Genomic DNA, 20,655 nt, shown 5'->3' with positions numbered 1-20,655 from the left:
ACAGTTGTACTTGCAGGGATGGTTGTTTTAATACTTCTGGTGAAGTAGTGCAAAATGCTACTTACTTAAAGCATAGCTTTCTTCTGGCATCTAGAACTTTATAAAATAAAGTTTTGGCTGGTTTTCAGTATTACACAACTTAGTTTTTTCTCTTTCTTTTTAAGTTCCATTTTTTAACCTTATCAATTTTACTTTCAGTTATGCAGTTTTTCCATCTAAGGCGTTCTTTATACCAGACTTTTGAGAGAAGGGCATGTTGTGTCGTGATTTAGCCCCAGCTGGCAACTGAGCACCACGCAGCCACTCGTTCACTTCCCCCCACACCAGGATGGGAGAATGAGAAGGGTAAAAGTGAGAAAACTCGTGGGTTGAGATAAAGACAATTTAGTAAGAAAGCAAAAGCCATGCACACAAGCAAAGCAAAATAAGGAATTCATTCACTGCTTCCCATGGGCAGGCAGGTGTTCAGCCATCCCCAGGAGAGCAGGGCTCCATCCCGCGTAAGGGTTACTTGGGAAGACAAATGCCATAACTCTGAACATCCCCCCCCTTCTTTCTTCCTGCTCAGTTTTATATACTTTATGTACACTTTTATATGGTGTCTTGCCGTATGCTATAGAATATTCCTTTGGTCAGTTGGGGTCAGCTGTCCTGGCTGTGTCCCCTCCCAGCTTCTTTGGTGCTCCCCACCTTCTTGTTGGCAGACCAGTAGGAGAAGCTGAAAAGTCCTTGACTACTTAGCAACAACTAAAATTTTAATATGTTATCAACATTATTCTCATCCTAAATCCAAAACGAAGCACTATACCAGCTGGTAATATGAAAATTAACTCTATCTCAGCCAAAGCTTGGACAATGGTGGTGTTATGAAATTGAATTTTCAAAAGTCATATGAAATGCAGGAAGTAAATTGAAGCAATGATGTTAAGTAAATATTTTCACCTGACAACGTGTGCTCTGGGCTATCCCACAACATTTGAGGCATTTAGTTTTCGTGTTGTAAAGTCAAAAAAGTTAAAAAAAATTTCCCTGCTGTTTTATTTTTTATATGAAAAATAAAATTGGGAACTCTGACAAATTGAAGTTAGTGCAGGAATTAGAGCTATTTATGTGTTTATGTGAAAATAGCTCGCTTTCAACATGCTTAAATTACATTCCTTATTTTCTCATAATTTTCAAAGGAAATTAATAAATTGTGTAAGAATTAGACTATCATGCTTGTATGTGTTTTGTGATCTTCCTTGTGACAGCATATAGTAAATTACCTCACTTCAAGTATAAGAAAGTTTGCATAACTTCAGTTAGTCTGATTTTTTTTTTTTCTTAATGCAGTATCTACTGCTGTGGAGTAGATTTGCATTTTTTCTTCAAATTCTTGAAAAGATTGAATTGTTGCATCCTTCCTCTGTACTTCATGTGCTTCTCTGTGTTCCAGAACAGCTCAGAGTGCGGCCCATGGTGGTGAGGTGAAACTTCGTTGTAGGTGTCTTATTCTTGAGTGAATATTCTGTCATGAATGCTGAGTGTCCGGTGATGTAACTTAGATTTTCAAGGTTAAGGAGGTTAGCCTGAGTTATCTTAGGCTCAGCTATCCTCAGGGTATTCACAAAAGAATATATTACCCAGTTGCAGGTACTCATTCCTTTTTCATTTTTCAAATACCCTTTTTACAAGGTACTCCTGAAGCAAAAGGAGAACTGTCTTGCACCTGTGGGGATGTATGGCAAGTATCCATGAAGTGAAAGAGGCAAGGGATTTTATTTCCAGTACTGCTTCAACTTAAAAAGAAGGCTGGAAACTCATCTTCTCTCTTTTTGCAGTCTCAGCACTTCAGGTCCATTGTTTCAGGTTCTGTGCAGTTTTCTTGCCTTTTGAACCTCCTGGCAGGATCACATACTTTGGTTCTGATCTCTCAAGCTAACTTGTCGGTGCATCTGGCTCATAAAAAGCATCTGAAGTTTCTACCAAGGACCATGGCGGTCTTTTCATAATGCCAGGAGTGCTCACCAGGATCCTGGTTGTGATTACTCTCTTGAAGATAAGGCTGGGTTGTAGATGGGTCGGTCGTCTTTCACCGCTTGTAGAAGACACATTTTTTCAAAAGGTAGTAGTTTTTAAGGACAAAAGGGGGGAAATGTCAGTGATGTCCTCATTATTTATCATACAGAAATGATAGTTCTCAATCTGCATTCAAACTTCATTCCATATACTAATGGCATTATAATTAATCCATGTATTCCGTGTGTGCTTTGTACTTCATTTTTCTTAATCAAAATGTTTTACTGTATCCTAATAAGTCACTTGCTGTGCAGAACTCTCAAGTATATTATATCAGCAATGGTGTCATCATTGATTTAAAAAAAAAATTACTTTTGAATCTAATTGTTCCCATAATCCCATTTTGAGTGGCATTAAATCTTTCTGTGTTTCTTTGAGTCTTTGTTTACCCTTTTTCAGTGTTATCACAGTGGTAGCTTTTTTCTAACCCACTGGAGCATTCATATGGTCCCAGGCTTGCAACGTTAAAACTGCAGAGAGCTCTTCAGCTTTCTCTTAAAATTATTGAATGAAAATGATCCTAATCTGTTGATTTATTAAGTGTTTAATTCAGTAGCTTTTTTTACATCTTCCTGACTTACTGTCAGTGGGAAGCTTTTCATTCTCATATAGCGATAGGACCATTATTTGGTTTTATCTAAATACAGAACAGAAATACTTATTGAACAGTTCTGCCTTCCTGAATTACTGCTGTCAATTCTGTTGTTTGACCCTAGCAGCAGTCTAATACTCTTTTACGTAGGAATACTTAACCCAGCTGGTCCCAGAATTCTCTGTGTCCTCCTGCTTTCGTTACCTATTTCTGCAGTTCCTGGCTGCTTCTGTCTACATCAAGCATGATCAACTCTTCTTCCCCGTTTCTAGTTACCCCCTCTTATATTTTCAACTACGGGAGAAAAGGAAAAAAAAAAGGGCATGCTGCAGCAGGCATTACTGTCCATAAGAATCCAAACTTTTGAGAATTTGTAGACAGCACATCTCAAAGAACTGCAGTTACTGTAGGGTAAGTAACTGTTCTTTGATGCATAATGTGTGTTGTGGTAGTACTGACTTAAGTACTTTCATTATTCCAATTTTTAAGTAATCGGCTTAGAATAATGCATAGGATCATTTGGAAATACAGCATGTGGCATTTCTTGCAAGAAAAAAAATATCTGTAGCTCTATTTTTAATCATTTTGCTGGTACTGCTTCAGCACGGTGAAGTCCTGCTCTCAGACTTGTACACAGCCGTTGTTTTCCTCAAACTTAAAATCTGATTTGGAACTACTGAAACTAGGTGACAGTCTTTCTCCTGAGTTGATGTTCACAGGTATTTCAAGATGACGTTCTGTAGTGTATCTTCTGTTGCCTTGTAGTTTATTACATAATAAAAATGCCTAAATTCACACGTGAGTTTTGTGGGGCAAATCAGAGTAGAAATCATTAACCTGGTTGAGTTTCCTGTCTGAAAGACTTGCACAGCTGACCAACTAGTAGGGAGAGTTTAATTTAGATAGTTTAGTTTAGATGGGAATGAACAAGGGCAGTATGTAAGAAATCTTAACATCTTTATTAAAGCTTCCTCACATCCAGAGATTAAGGCAAAATGAGTCAGGATACTTCAGGGAATGTGGGTTGCCCTGTAGAGAAAACTGAGAACGGAATTAACAAGAGAAGGTGGAAAGGAGATGGGAATTCACATCTGTTTTCTTGGGAGGGGTGGGAATGGAAGCATCTATTTGGAAAAATAAATTAATGGTCATGACTGATTATAAGACGTTGAAACTGCAGCCGGTCAGTTTGTGGTGCTGTGAGGAAATCGGTGTGAAGGTACGTGCAGTGCTGCTGCAAATCAGTTTTCAGTTGGAAAGACCGTATTTCTGCTTTTCAGATCAGGAACTTGTAAAGCTTAGCTGAGTTAAAAGGCAGGGTGGCTTTAAGCATCTAGGACAGGCAGCCAAACTAGAAGCCCCTGGTTTGTGCATTCTGTAGAGGCAGGTACATCAAAAAATTAAAGAGGTGGTGTAGTCCTCAAATGAAGCATTTTTGCACTGCATCCTCCTCCCTTCTCACTTTATCCCTTTTTCTATGGCTGTTGGGTAAACTAATAACTTTTCTCATAGATAAAGAAAACAGCATTTTCTTAATAGACCAAGACAGAACGTGAAGCTTAACTGATGCGTTCATCTGAAGCATGGTGAAGTAGGTAAATGAGCTGGCTGTATCAGTGGTCAGCAGTAATTCGCTCCATGTTATAGTTGAAATGTGCTCAAGAATAGTTTAAGCTGCCTTTACATCTGCATAGTTTCATCCTGTCAGTTTAGTTTTTCTTCTCTGAAGCGCTTTGAACAAATCTCTTAGTTATTGTTTTTTATTTGCCAAATACACTTAAACTTTTTCCATATTGTAGCCAGTTTTGGGCTTTCTGTGACTATGAAATACTACTACCTTTGTAACAAAATTGTACACCGAGATCCCAATTTCCATCCTTTACAGGAAAGCAAAACCTACAACAAATCTAGCACACTAGATACCAAGAAGGACTTGACCAGAATATATGGTTTTCAGAATCTGTAGACAGTTTGAAACAGTATCTTAGTCTAAATTTCCCCTTCTTACTTACCTTGTACTAGATCTTGAACTTAATTAAGGGCATATAGAAATTCAAAAGCATGGAAATAAAATAGTAGTAAAGAATACGTAACCCACATATAGCCTGGGTTTAATTGGTAGGAAACAAAAGTTGCCTTAAATTTACCAGTGTTTGCATTGGCTTGTCATGACTTCAGGGATTATGTAAATTTTTTTAGGCCCAATTTTTTTGCAGAGTATGTGTAAAACCTAGTATTCTGTCAGTTGAGACTGAATTAGAATGGAGCGTGTCCAGACAAACACCAAGGGAGAAATGCGGAGTTGTTGCTATCTATATGAATTTGCATAATCTCCAGTTCCATTGCATTGGAGAAGACTTCTTATCTTTTGCTCTTCTCCACGGTTTGCCCCTTCTACTCCTTCATTTTCTTACTGTTGTCTAAATTACAGTGGTACCCCCTCCTCCCCCCAGAAATAGTGATGGAAATTTCCCTCATCTCTTGCTATAACGTAAAACCTACTTGGAGGGCAGCAGCCTCGTTAGCTCGAAGGACCTTATTAAGGCAGTCAGATTCACTGTGGGATTTGACGCAATCCACGCTCCGCTGTACTCCATCTCCTGGAGAGGCTAGGTAAACACTTCATCTTTTGATATTTATTTTAATTTTGTTTTATTTAAAGTATAATCAAGATAGTTAAGTATTTAAAAGTCCCATCTGTAAATTGCCAGTTTACGTTGTACTTTTCTGTGTGCCTGGAGTAGAAGATAGTCCTTCAGAAGCATACCTAAAGCAATAGTTATACTTTTTGCCTTACCAACATAACCAGAAAAAACAGTACTACTTTGACTTCATTTCAGTTTTGCATTTTTTAATAATACTATAAAGTATTGTATGTCTATGCAAATTGTTATTTTCCTCCAGTGTCCTCAACTTTTAGGAGTGTTTTGTCTGTCCCTCTTTTTTTGTCCAAATAATTTTCTCATTTATGCCTCCACCATTGTAAAACTATTACGAGCCTTTGTGCTACTGCAGTGATGGTGGTAATTGGGAGGGACTGGGAGGAGAGAGATACTCTAAAAGTGAAAGGAACTGACGATGAAAGTTTGTGAACAACATTACATGAGTTGAAGGTAGAAAATCCTGGATACTGGCATGCAGTAATAGACAATTCTGGACATGTTTCTGTTGTTAGGTGTATCTCTGTTATTAGAGTGTGAGCTTGGGGTGTCAATAAAACAGGAGAGATCATATGTTATACAGAATGTTCGACTTCAGTAGTGGAGTAGGGTCTTGGGAGCCCTGATCCATTATCTGATTTGATCCATTCATCTTTGCTAGGACCTGTTGATATCTCTTTTGAAGTCTGTGTGTGCAGGGCTAACTGGATTCGGCTACTGACTTGACAGTAAACTCACCATATGCTAGTGTCTAATGGTAGTAAGATAATAATGAAATTATCTTCTTAATACAGTGTTTTATTTTATTATCAATCCTTTAATTCTTATTTTAAATAAAACCAGCATTTATACAATGTACGTTTGGTGGAACATTTGATTGGTAAAAGAATTTTGAGTATGGTGTGCAACATACTCAGTTCTAAAGAACCGCTTGGAGGCTTGAATTGGCCCATGCTGGCAGCCTTGCCACTTTGCTGCATTTGAATTCCTACTATGTGCCCAGATGCATAAATCAGGCTTTTTGCCTTTTTCTAAAGTTGCTGTAAGTGAATGTATTAGTACACTTAATAGTATCCAATTTGAAAAATCAATTCTATAAACTCTTTGTATGTCATGTAGTGGTTTAATCTTTGCTTATGTAAAATGAATTTTATAGATAATATATTTATACAAATTATTACATATAATGATTTCATAGGTGAGTCTCGGAAAATGACTTAATTTGGTAGGAAAGATAATGTGGTGGTAATGCAGAAGACTGGAAGTCACCACAGAGGTTTTCTAGTCTTCACGTGGAATATACTTGTTATGTTGCTGTCTGAAATTGTGACTTTCGTATGGTAGCAGCGAAGCTGAGTGCGCAGGTGATTTTGGACGGTGCAAAAGCTCCCCACAGTAGTTCTGCTGGGGGTCACCACATGTGTAGAGAGTCAGCAAAATGAGTCTGCTGGCTCCTGGATTCCCACAGCTCAGAGCCGGCCCTATTCGTGCAAGCTTGATTTCTAGCATTGACTTTTGCAGCCAAACCAGACAAATAGTCTAGACTTCCCTGTTGCTGACCTAGAATTCTCTTCCCAATGCAGCAATTTCCTAGAGAATTATTTTAACTTTAGATACAGTTTTGTAGTTTACAGCCCAGTCCCACGAATGGTTTTACGTGTGCAGCTAAAAGGAAGGGAATCTGTGATGTTGGAAGACTGGCCTGAGACGTTATTAGCACTGAGCAAATTTTTGTGTGTAGCTACATCCTTTGTCTCTAAACAGAGGAATTCTGGAGAGATTCATAAGGTAGACCAGGTAACTGTTACTTTTTACATGTTTTATCATTAATTTCTTTCCTGATCTTTACTGGGACAGGATGGTGTTTATGATCTGACCCAGCACAGTCTTTCTTATATTTTATCATGCGATCTGAGCAGCTTTGTCTTCATTATATGGATGATGGCTGATACACTGAGTCCCAGAAAGAATTAAAAATGGCTCAGTTAAGGTTTCAGTGTTTGAGTGGGGTTTGAGTTAAGGATAAAAACCTACATGATAACTGAGTTTGTTCTGCAGAGAAAGCAGTCTCTTAAATACATCAGAAAGACACACAGCTTTCAGTTTGAAGCTTCAACAAAGGAACTTTGTGCTAGTGGCTAATCATTTTCACTGAAAAAAATACAAAGTAAACTACTCTGCTGAACTAAAGAAGGGGCTGGGTTTCAGCTTTCTAAAATGATATAAAGAAACTCTCCTTTTGAAATCCAGACTTACAGACTTTCAGCCTATTGGGAATCCAGAATAGTGTCTGAGGGGAAAAATGTCCCTATTAAAATGTAAATTTGTTAAAATAGCTGTTGTTTCACAGCGTACTATGATGTTGTATTTAGGTTTTGGATTAGATTGAAAGAATGCCCTGTAGGGAGAGGGCACATATACTTGCAAATGTCCATCCAATGAGGAGAACTTAAGAGGCTTTTCTGCAGCCATGAAGGATCCATGAAGGTGGTGTGTTGCTTACCTCTCTCTAATGCTGAATAACATTCTTCTCTAAATGTTTTCTTCTCTATGTATAGTGGAAAAGGCATAAATCTGGGGTGAGAAGAGAAAAATGGAACAAGGGTGTGAATTTTTTTTTGTTTTCCTTAGATATCTTGGTCTTTCTTAGGTCAAAATCTTTTATTTAATTGATTTATCATATTACTTTATATATAACTGTGCATACTGAAAACTTCTGAAGATCATTGAGAAGGGCTGCTTCTACTACATGTCACACTAATTGAGAAATCCTGTGGAAACATAAATGGCTACTCGGGATCATTTGAAATGCATTTATGTTCTTTTTTCAACCTCTGTCCCACCTCTTGTTCCTCATTTTTTTTCCCAAGTTTCAAGCAAGCAAAATCCTCCTGGTGCCAGCATTCCCTACCAAGAACAGTTCAAACTTAAACTTTAATACTTCGTTATAGCTTGTCTTCGACTTTGAAATGTATAGTAAGATAAACTTTTAAAATACATTACAGGTTACAAGGGCACAGAAGCAATGTCAGTATGCACTAAAGGATGTTGACTTTTGACTGACATAGTGCTCTCAACAGTAAAAAGATTTGATCATTATCTCTATTATCTCATCCTTCTCTCTATTTAATGGGCCGCTTATGGATCTGTGTTTGTTCTTTTCCTCAGATATTAGGATTAAAGAAGAGGAGCCTGATCCAGAAGAGTGGCAGCTCAGTGGTGATTCTACACTGAATACCAATGATCTAACACATTTGAGAGTACAAGTGGTAGATGAGGAAGGGGACCAACCACATCAAGAGGGAAAAAGACTGCGACGAGTAGCTTGCACATGTCCCAACTGCAAAGAAGGTGGTGGAAGGTACGTAATGTTCAGTGTCATATAATGCGTGTAATGATGAAAACAAATAATGAGTGAGGAAAAAAGGAGCCTTAGTTAATGGCAGTTGTCTGCAGTGAGAGAAAAATGAAAAAAAAAAAAAGAAAAAGCTTATGCAATAAAGGACTGCCACCTTTATATCTGTGTTTGCAGATGGATGGGCAGATTATTCCATCCTCTCTGAGTTACTCTATTGAGATTAATTGGAAAAATCTGGGGTTAGATGCCACCTAGTACAAGTGAGGGGGATAGAACGTTGCCCTAAATAATATGAAAATGAAATATTTTGGAATATGCACATCCGTGATTGGCTTCCTATCATATGTCAAGGACTTGATTAAATCCTGTGTTCCCGCATTTCCTCACTGATTGAGCATTTTTTTCCCACAGTTTGATTGCTTTAGAGTGTTATAAAAATACAGTTATGCTGTTTTTCTTATTCACTGGTTTCCTAAGAAAAACAAGGTTTGTATAATAACTTTAAATACCAAATTTTGAATTGACTGATTGTTTTCAGTTGAAGTTAGTGGAGATGTGCCTAACAAAGAGGTACAAAGTTACAATTCGTATAAAGCTTCGGGGCTGCATAGGAAGTCATGTTTTATTATTTTACATCTCATAAAAGTATTCTTCAGCTTTTTGTTGTTATAAAGATTTTATTCTATTCCAAAACACTTCCTTTAAAACATCTCGATTATGGATATAAGAGAGAGAGTGGGGATAATAGGCTGCCTTTTACAAGTGAAAATATTTAGATGTCTTTGTGCTTCCTATAGTTGTGGGGGAGCTTCTTTCCAGTACACTAAAATTTGTCCATTTTGATAATAGTTTCTTTCTAAAATGGAAGTTTTATTTAGTTGAAAACTATAGCGTAAATTACTGAGTCTCTTTAAAGAATATGTCAGTGTCCTATGGCTCTGAGATGTCTAAGAGTACTGACTGAATATGTTTATCGTCAAGTCTCTTGTGGTTTTTTTGCTGTATATTCTAGATGCCTTCTTTGCAAGCATGGTGAGGTAACATCTTAGGCAGCTGTGCTGAGTAAATATAGTTTAAGACAGAAACACTTTCATACATCTACATCACAACTGAAGCTAGTGATAATATCCGCAGTTGAGGTTATATAGTATCTTTGTCCATCAGCTTCCTCTTGTTAAATTTTTATGTGTAGTTCACTGAAACCTGGCACAGACATTTCTAAGTTCTTGGTGAACCTTGGCTCTGCCATGAAGATCTGCCCAAAGCACGCCCAGGCTTGAGATTTGCTTCAGTCTGGGACTAAAAAATGTGATTTGTGCTGTCTGTATACTCTTAGGAAACAGAGAGATTTTACGTGTTCCATCTTCTCGTTATCTATTTTAAACTACAGTGACTTTAATGTAAAGACATCTTTACTTTAAAATCCTCTTCCTCATAAGTGGAGTTGATGTAATACCAAATGCTAAAGTCAAAGCACAAGAGAGAATCTTTTTGAGAGATGGTTTTGGTGAAGTCTGGAGAAGGATGTAGTCTGACTGAAACTCAGATATGGGAATTTGTGAAGGAGTTGAGATAAGAGCTAGGACAGAGTTTAGATAGGTGAGAATCTGAAATCCACTGTAAAGAAAGGACTGGACACATCAGATGTACAAACTAAGTAGGAAAAGTAGGACAGGAAGTCAGGATGTGAGAAGAATTAGGAATGGAACAGAAGCAGAATAATGAAGGAGACAATGGTGGGGAAACAGAAAAGAGTGAAAGTGACTGCAGTTGCTAGAGCAACTTTCCCACCAGAATGTAGAATTCATTCAGAGTCCAGCAAAAAGGAGTAAGCCCACTTGGAAGAATATTTTCCTTCTCCCTCTGGTACATGTTGATCATGTTCCATAGCTGCCACAGTTACTTGTTTATCTCTAGTGCTGTAATTCTGAGTTTTGATTTGTCTTTCAACTCTGCTGATGACTTGTAGAATTTCAGATAATAGGACGTTTGCTTTTATAAATTTCTTCAGAGAGCATTCGCAATTCTTAAAATGATGGTAAGGTTGCAAAACTGAAAACTTGGAAGTTGGCAAATACGGAAGTTAAGATATCCTGGGCAACTTTAATTTAATCCGTTGTGCATATGCATTATTATTTGGTTTCTAATTACATGACTGCATACTAATTTTTTTTCATGTGACCCCAGTGCCATTCAGTGGATGGGATGGATGATGCACAGGGAGTGAATCAGGGCTGGGTAATGACTGGCATCTGCTTCACTTATTGCAAAAATTGGAAGGCATTTAGGGAATAAGATACAGGACTGCAGCAACAGGGCTCTGAAGTTTTGGAGGTGTTTGTGCTCCAAACTTGTTATCCACCCCACCTCTTCTACTGCAGAAGTACTGAGTTCATTCCTGTAAATAAGTCGATTGACCTGAATTGCGAGCATCTACAGTATTATAAGAAAATATGCTTCTGTTATATTGAACTTGACACTTCAAGCTGGTGGGTGTTGGACAATTTTGGCTTAATCTCTTTCTACCTCATATGTGGATGTATGAAATGACTGTACTAGTTCAAGTTCAGTACACAGGAGTGTTGCAAGATCATAAATTCATTAATATTTGTGAATTGCTTAGACACTGTAAGTGTTGTGAGTGCCCATGATGGAGAAAAAAAACCCTGGGGAAATTAATAATTCGGTATTTAAGATAGTACTTAAATAATATGTAACTAGTAAGACAAGAAAAGCCACCCCCGATATCAATACAGGCTGGGGGATGAAGGCATTCAGAGCAGCCCTGCTGAGAAGGACTTGAGGGTACTGGTGGGTGAAAAGCTGGACGTGGGTTGACAATGTGCACTCGCAGCCCAGAGGCCAACCATATCCTGGGCTGCATCAAAACAAGCATGGCCAGCAGGGTGAGGGAGGTGATTGTGCCTGTCTACTCTGCTCTTGTGGGACCCCACCTGGAGTACTACACCCAGATCTGGAGCCATCAGCACAGGAAAGACATGGACCTGTTGGAGTGGGTCCAGAGGAGGGCCGTGAAGATGATCAGAGGGCTGGAGCACCTCTGCTGTGAGGACAGGCTGAGAGAGTTGGCGTTGTTCAGCCTGGAGAAGAGAAGGCTCCAGGGAGACCTTATTGCATCCTTTCAGTCCTTAAAGGGAGCTTATAAGAAAGATGGGCACAAACTTTTTAGCAGGTTCTGTTGCAATAGGACAAGGGGTAATGGTTTTAAACTAAAAGAGGGTAGATTTAGACTAGATATAAGGAAGAAATTTTTTACGCTGAGGGTGGTGAAACATTGGAAACAACTCATAGGTTGCCCAGAGAGGTGGTAGATGCCCCGTCCCTGGAAACATTCAAGGTCAGGTTGGACAGGGCTCTGAGCAACCTCATCTAGTTGAAGATGTCCCTGCTTATGGCAGGGGAGGTTGGACTAAGTGACCTTTAAAGGTCCCTTCCAACCCAAACTATTCTATGAAAAATGCATTAAATCAGTGTGAAAAAACTGAATAGCATTTCACTTGTGAAGTACATGCCTTCACATATGCAGACGTCATCATAATTTCATCTTTTGTGTAGCCTTAGTTTTGGCATTTCTAGTCTTTTCTGTTTTCTGGATGCGCAGGGGAGTTGAGGGGTTCCTTTGTTTTTTTGTTGGTTTTCTGTTGGGCTTTTTGGCTCTCGATACAGAATTAGACTACATTGCAGTCTTCAAAGGATTTCTATTTGTACCAGTCCTGTGAAGTAGGAAGCCCCTATTATCTTTACCTTACTTGGCAGGGGGGAAGGTGGGAAAGGAAGAGGATCACGTATTTGATGTGTAAATTAAAACCTTATAGCCTCAAGCTTATATAGTAAATTGGGGGATACACAAGCAGAGAGAGAGAGATGTACCTCAAAGGATGACTCTGATCCCAAACAGACTGTATTAGGCTGTCTGAAGTTAGATGGAAGGTTCACCCTTCTCTCAGTTACATCTGGAGATTTCTCCCTCCTCTTGATTACATCTGGAATTACATTGAGATGTAACTACTTCTATCTGGATATATAGAGGAACAGTGCTTCTGAGTACCACTTCAGGTACGTAACTCTAAAATACGCAGTTTTAAAATAACTGATAATTGTATGTTTTACCCTTGAAATACTTGCTGTTCTTCGTGGAAGTACTGCTGGACTGAAAGTCCAGTTTCTTAGTGGATGAAGGTGTCTCCTGCTGAACTCGTTGCGTTCTGCATGGTTACTGAGAAATCTGGTTTAATACTTAATTGATTTGAAGATTCCAGTCAAGGAGTAGGCCTGAGTCATATCCTTTTGCTCAGTGATGATGGTTATTGGCCAGTGCAGTGAGAAAGGCCTCTTAGCATGATGTGTTAGGGCGTAGTGCCAGACTGTCACAGCTGCAAAGCGTCCAGATAGAATTTGGCTCATATCCAGTCAGTTTAGAGCACACATGAACCAAACATGGAGATGCCTGTATGAAGCTGTGTAGAATACTCTTAGTTACTCATTCACAGTAGTCCTGCAGATTTCGTTCTGTGAATCCCTAACTTTCCCCTCACTTTGAACTTTGGAGTCTGCTAAGGAATTCTGTCACCAATTAGGTGAGGTGCTTAGAATTACATATGCTACACCACCTACGCACAGTAAGGTGACCATGAGTTGAGCCTTAGTTTCCTTCAGTCTAGACTAAAGATGCAATTAAGCAGCTTCAAACAATTGATTTAGGAATCTTAAAATTATTCTAAGGGAATTTGGATGTGATTTCATGTCACTTGTGTCGTATTTGTGTATTGTATCATGCAAAGTTATGAAATATTTGTACTGATTATCATGGATGGGAAGACTATAGTATATTTGGAGAAGGTGTGAGGATAAAATACTAAATTAAAAAAAAATCTATATACAGAAATATATTCTCAAATGCAGAATACATTTTGTTATAAGGCTGAGCACTTCCTAGGGTTGCATGGAGTCGGACAGGCAATTATAGACATGGGATAGCGGGATCCTGTGGAGAATTCTTTCAGTTACCAGGAGCGTATAATGGAGAAGAGCCAGGGGTGTTCCTTTGCTTTGCACTGCAATTGTTGGATGCCTTGAGCTGCCAAACAAGAGGACCTGAAGAAGAGCTGTCTGGAAACAAATCATTAGACGAAGGTGAACTTAGAACCTGAGAACTGTGGAACTGGTTGCAGTAAGGCAAAAGGAAGAATACAGAAAATGTCTTCTTTGGAGTCTGGGGAACTTGGGGTGTTTTGGGCTGATAGATGAATGCCACTGGAATTGTTACAGGTACAGTGAATTTTGCGTGGTGGCATAGCCACCTGCAGAGGCTTAGAAACTAGAAAAGAAAAGGGGCAATCTAAAGACGTTTTGCTTAAATGCCTTTGAGAGTGGCTGAGTGTTCAAAACCTGTGAATATTGAGCTTTTTTGTAGGTGGCATAGTGCAAAGTTAAATGCCTGACGTTACAGTTAATTTTACTTTTTAATCTTGGCTTGAAGGAAGGCCACGGAAGAGTGTGAACCTAACAGTTAGGTGTAGCAAAGGTTACCAAAAGTGGGTGTTTCAGCTGAGGTAGAAGATGTAAATAAGGCAGTATTTTTCAAATGTCCCAAAGGAAGATCACTTCTTTGGACCAGGAAAAAGGAAAATTAAGTCAGAAGTATTCTTTCCAAGAGTAATAGTGATGGAAGAGCTTAAATATCAGGTCAGATGTCAGCTAATTTTTTGCATGAAGTTTATAAATGAGCTGGATAAAACAGGCAGGTGAACTTTCTGTAACACTAAGGATTGAGGAGTGGCAATAAAACAAAAAAGACAGATAAGCAGAATCTCTTCTGTCACCATATCTATAGGCTCATATCAGTGTACTGCTACCACAGCAGGGTCAAAAGCCTTCTGGACTCTGCTTTTACTGCCGTTGAATTTGTTCTGAATTCAAAACCTACATTGTCGTGACAAATAATTAGTATGCAAAAGTGATACTTTTTTTTTCTGAGACAGAATGACTAATGAACCACTATGAAGACTCCTCTATATTGAGACTTCTTAGAAGTATTTTCTGGGACTTAATTGGATTTTATCTCCTTACTTTTCTGGACTGTCTGGAATGTTTGAGATGCATATGTGCTTAGGTTAGAATTCCCTTTAGATGCTGTGATTTTTTAGAGTGAGTTAATTCCTGTGCCTGTTCAGAAGTGCTTGCTCCAAGTGCTAGCTCCTTAAAGCGTATGTGCATTTTACCCTGAACCCTCATTAGATGTAAAACAGAATTGTTCTGAATGCAGGGGTGAGAATCTTGGTCTAATAGGGGCTTGGCAAATCCTTCAGCCGTTGGACTGTTAAGCAAAGTTGAACGCCCGATTTAAGGAAAAAAATTGCCCTGGGGAGGCAACTGAAAATTGTATAATCAGTCATGGAGGATGGAGTGCCCAAGACTGTGATTTCAGAATCCACTTAAGCTGTTCTAAGTTAACACTGCTGATGAATAAGGTGGCCTGATGCTTGGCCGCATTTTCCAATCTCCTCCCTTGTACCAGCATTTACCATTCATATAACTGCATTGTCAGCCAGATCTATTCCCTTGAGTGCCCTTTTGAGCAGCAGCAAACACTTAAATTGGCTAAAATCAACCATGATGCCCTGCGCTGGCTGGACTGGTCTCTTTCTCTGGGTCTTCAGAGGCTCTTATCTCTCTCTGGTGATTTTATTTAAAAAAAAAAAAAGAAAAGTGAAAAAAAGTTAGGCTTTTGTGTTAGGTGGTTCCCCTGAATCAACCACCTACCGTTTCAGTGAGGAAGCATCTTAAAATAGGCATCAAGCTCAGTAGTCTAGATTACACTATCTGTGAATTATGTGTTCATTTTGATGGAATATTTTTTTTTTTCTGAAATATCAAGGAATTAATTTAAACATCAGCACAATCAGCTGTTTCACTGCCACTCCTTTTACTGGAAATATCCAAGTTAGTATACTTGTCTTCCAAGCCCGGACTGCTTCTCGGGTTTCCCCAAGATGCCAAAAGTCCCATCTGTTATCTTCCCAGTTGCCAAAATTTCCAGTTTCCGTTTTGGCAATTGCAGTCATTTGTGGTTTTTCTTTGCCAAAACTGTCTTTGGTATGGTAAAAACTGAAACGGAGAAATTTAAAATATGGGCACTTGAGCATCAAAGTAGTACAAACTGCTGTAATGACTGTATTTCCAACTTCATATACATCTACGCTTGCTAAAGATGACACATCTATCATTTAAATTTCACATGCTGTTGAATTTATAGTTTGTTGCAGAGTCAGGTTAGCATTATAGAAATTAATTCCAGCTTCTTATGGAGTGTACTGGACTCTGATTGTATTTGAAACAAAAATGGAAAGCTGCTCAGGTTTGTTTGCAGGTCTATCGGCGTATGTAACCACACTTACATGTATGACCAGTATTTAGGAGGAACCTATCAAATTGAGTAACTTCTCTCTCTCTCTTTTTTTTTTTTTTTTTTTTTTTTAAAACAGAGGCTCCAACTTGGGAAAAAAGAAGCAACATATTTGTCACATACCAGGGTGTGGCAAAGTATATGGGAAGACTTCACATTTGAGAGCTCATCTCCGCTGGCATTCTGGAGAGCGTCCATTTGTTTGTAATTGGATGTTCTGTGGCAAAAGGTTCACTCGCAGCGATGAGCTTCAGCGACACCGAAGAACGCACACAGGTTTGCAGTCTTTGATTCTGCTGCATTTAACTAAGGGAGTGTTGTGGAGAGGGCTTGGATAAATAACTTTTAAGAGGAGAACAGTCTTTGTGTTGGGTTGATTTTAATGTAGTGTGACTCTTCTAAAATCAGCTAATACTTAGAGCTATGTATACACTTTGGTTTCTTTAGTAGGAAAAACAGCTACCTTTTTTGATTCCGAACTGACATTTAAGCTAGTATTTAATATAGTATTTAATATTTTCTGTATTACCTGTTTTCCTACAAGCTGAACCCATAATTACGTTCTAGAATGTTTAAACCACAGGATGCTTACCTTTTAAAATTAGACTATTTGAAAACCCCAGTGACAGTAGGTAATAATTTATGTGCTTATCAGCATTTGTATTGCTTAGAAAACTGTTCTTTGCAATGTCTGTGAAAAATATTTAATGTTTTGTACCTAATGGTGCGCTTTTGTTAGATGCGTTGGATGCTTGAACCCAAGCTGGGATGTTACCATCTGTGTGGATGGACAGTCAGATGGGGTTTAAAAAAAAAAAAAAGAGGCCAGTTGAATGATCCAGCTCAGAGGGCATGGTTAATGGCTCCTAGCGTACCAGCATACCAGTAAAAAGTAGAGAACTGCAGGGATCTATCCTTTGACCTGTTTTGACATCTTTATCACTGACCTGGAGGAGGCAACAGAGTGCACTCTTCTTAGGTTTGTGGGTGACACCAAAGTGGGGGAAGTGGTCAATGCATTTGTGGGCCAGGCTGCTATTCAGAGGGACTCAGGCTGAAGGAATGGGCTGACAGGAACCTTATGAAGTTCAGCAAGGATAAACACAGAGTCTTGCACCTGGGATGGAATTAACCTGTGCAGCAACACAGGCTATGCACTGACTCGTTGGGAAGCAGCTCTACTGAAAAGTACCTGGGAGTCTTGACAGACAACAAGAACATGAGCAAGACCCAGCAGCAAAGATGGTCGGGGTTGTATCAACAGAAGCAGAGACCCTAGTTCTAGGGAATAATTATCCCCTTCTCAGCACTGGTTAGACCACATCTAGAATATTGCATCAGCCCCCAGTGTATAAAAAAGACATTGATCAACAGGATTGAGTTCACTAAAGGGCAACCAAGATGATCAGGAAGCTGGAGCATTTGCCTTATGAGGAGAGGCTGTAGGAACTGGGCTTATTCAGCTGCACAAAGCGAAGAGTAAGAGCAGGGAGGAGCTTAACAGCAGCCTTCTAGTGCCTGCAGGACCACCATTAAGAAGACAAAGACAGACTTTTCATGGTGGAAGGATGAGAGACAATAGACAGAAGTTGAAACAGGAGAGGTTCAGACCAGATAAAAATAAAAACTTTTTCATTGTGAGGACAGCCAGGCACTGGAACAAGAGGCCCAGAGAGTTTCTGCAGTCTCCGTCCTTAAAGGTTTTCAAGACCAAACTGAATAAATTCCTGAGCAACCTCATAGCTGACCCTGCTCAGAGAGGGATCAGACTAGAGACCTCCAGAGGTCCCTTCAAACCTGAATTACCCTATGATCTTGTCTGTCAGTCTCAAGGGTGATTCTGCAGGAGCTCATACGGTCTTCCCTGTCCATCATTCAGCAGGTTTTGTTCTCCTCTTAGAAGTTATTTATTGACAGTAATTGCAGTGAAACTTAGCAGCCTGAGGATATGAGATGGCAATATTCTTTTGCTTGCCTGAAAGATCTCCCCAAACTCAGTGAGACACAGAAAAATAAATCGGTTATTTTAAAGGATTTGTAGAGGCATCTGGAAATTTAACACACAAGTTTACCATGTTGGATTGCTTTTTTCTTCAGTATAGATGTTGTTAGAATTCTGATTCTTAAAGGCAGTAAGTTATCTCAGTTTCTGGTGTACATGTGATATCTTCAGTGTTCTTGAAAACATTTTTTTTTCTTATCTCCCGTGACAGGTGAGAAGAAATTTGTCTGTCCAGAATGTTCAAAACGCTTTATGAGAAGTGACCACCTTGCCAAACACATTAAAACACATCAGAATAAAAAAGGTATTCACTCTAGCAGTACAGTGCTGGCATCAGTGGAAGCAACACCTGATGATACTTTGATTACTGCAGGAGGAACAACACTTATCCTTGCAAATATTCAACAAGGTTCTGTTTCAGGAATAGGAACTGTTAATACATCTGGCACCAGCAATCAGGATATTCTTACCAACACTGAAATACCTTTACAGCTTGTCACAGTTTCGGGAAACGAGACAATGGAGTAAATATTACACAAGATACCTATTAATTGTGGTTATTTTTATACAGTAGTGAGAAGAATATTGTTCCTAAGTTCTTAGATATCTTTTTATTGATGTGCAAAAATTTTTTGGATTGACAGTAACTTGGTTATACATGACACTGAAATGCCTTACTTTGTATGATATTCCATAGTATATTAAAATGGTAAAATTGCATGGGTTTTGTAGGTACTTTTGGAATCTAGAAGAGATGAAATTTTACCAAGTTATATTAAAAAAAAAAAAGAATTTAACGATGGAAATGGTAGTCTAACCAAATGCATCAATCCTGTGTGGTTTAGTGTAAAAAAAATGAGAACATGTTGGTATTTATCTATTGTAAGATAAAAGAAGTTGATGGGTGAAAAGAAATCATGTTATGATAAAAGAAATTTTGTAATTTTCTTGATGACTGGAATTTTTATTATGCATAACTGACAAATCAAGTTTCCAAGCAAATGTTACATAGTGTAGGCTTTACTTAGCTCATCAACTTGTCATTTTGAAGCTAATTATTTTAATTAGGTTAACTATGTACAATATTTTAAGCATTACTCTTGTAAGATTTTGAAAACTACATTTTAACATGGAACTCTAGGGATAGTCACCTTTTAAATCCTATTGAAAAGCCATGTTTAAGATTTAATTTGCCAAAATGATGTCTTGTTAATATTCTTTCAATAACCAAGGTGGGCAATATAACCAATGTTTAAAAAGCTTAAAATGTTAAAAAAAAATATGTATAGGTTGAGGCATTTGGGTGGTAAGGCAAATGTTATAGTGAAGTATATCCCTTCTTTTGAACATTGGAGGACCAAAAATAAAGGTGTATTGCGTCTCAGCAGTGATTTTTATCAAATCTTTTTCCAAAAAACATCTGTCTGCCAGGGCCTTAAAAGCCATCGTGTAAATTACCAGTAAAATATAACATATGCAAATACAACAGAGAAATCACTTCCATATTGACAGTACTCCCAAACATATGGATATAGTCATAGTGAACTAGGGGTTTTATGAGGTTTTTATTTGTTTGTTGTTTAGTTTTTGGTTAGTCAATCTGCATTTAAATATCAGCCATCTTTCCTTTTTTGCTTCTTCCCTTAAAAATTGTATGTATCCAGTACATTTAACTGATAAACATATATGTTTTTTATTATGCTGAATTTTCTTTTTATTTTTTAATTACTGTTTATATTTTCAATTATAGAAAAATGTACAAAATGAAGTTATATAGCCAGTCTGTAAGTGCTATACCATTTTCAAAAAATGTACAACAATAATTACTGCAGTTCACCTATTTACAAACATTTGGAAATCTGTTCATTTGTTATTCTTAAAACCACCTCAAATTTAAAGGCTACCTTATTGTACGTTTAAAGTGTATTATAACAGTGTGGTAGTTAATAAAACACTATTTTTTTTTTCTTTTGACTTGAGTGTACTGTACTTCTTGTTAACTGACCAGGTGTAGCTTCATAATGCATCTTGAAACCCTGAAATGTTTTATTATTTTGTGCTAAATGGTGGGAAGTAGAAATGGTGTTTCCTTTCCTTATGGGCAAGGAGATGGTAATACACCACCTCCCCGTTCTCAAAAAAACCCCATCTTTATGTGCACAGACGTGCGTGTACTACATACTGTGTTGGTGTAGTGGTAACTTTTTTGACCTTATGCTGAGCGGGGCACGAAGGAAACATAGGAAACATACCCTGTAGACTATGGAAAATAAAGTTGCATTTAATCCCCTGATGTTTATATGCCACAGTACAGACAGTCTTGATATAGGGAACTGTGGCTAAAAAAGGGATAATGGCCTTTTGCTTAAAGCATAGGAAGAAAGGGGGAAAACGCTGTGAGCTTAGAAAATGTGACAGGAAGGGTGAGGTGATGGTTTTAGATGGAGTGAGAAAGATCAGTGAAAACTGTGAGATGAGAGTGATGATTGTATGTGATGCTACAGTGAAAGTGAAAAGATTATATTTGTGAAGTCGAAAGTCTTGGGAGTATCAAATGGC

At 38.3% G+C, this 20,655-nt stretch overlaps 1 protein-coding gene across 2 annotated transcripts in view; it reads left to right on the top strand.

The window, feature by feature from the left end:
* The window catches only part of SP3 (Sp3 transcription factor), a 37,637-nt gene extending 17,594 nt beyond the window's left edge, over positions 1 to 20,043 (top strand). For both annotated transcript variants that reach the window (XM_063341868.1, XM_063341867.1), the window contains 3 exons: positions 8,479 to 8,671; positions 16,174 to 16,370; positions 18,308 to 20,043. In XM_063341868.1, coding sequence (XP_063197938.1) covers positions 8,479 to 8,671; positions 16,174 to 16,370; positions 18,308 to 18,624 — 707 coding nt within the window. In that variant the 3' untranslated portion in view covers positions 18,625 to 20,043. The remainder of the gene's footprint in view (positions 1 to 8,478; positions 8,672 to 16,173; positions 16,371 to 18,307) is intronic.
* Positions 20,044 to 20,655: the final 612 nt, after the last annotated feature.

Source organism: Chroicocephalus ridibundus, chromosome 7, assembly GCF_963924245.1.
Source record: "Chroicocephalus ridibundus chromosome 7, bChrRid1.1, whole genome shotgun sequence".
Classification (NCBI taxonomy): domain Eukaryota; kingdom Metazoa; phylum Chordata; class Aves; order Charadriiformes; family Laridae; genus Chroicocephalus; species Chroicocephalus ridibundus.
Note: the sequence above shows the minus strand (reverse complement) of the source record. Positions and strands in the feature narration are given on the sequence as shown.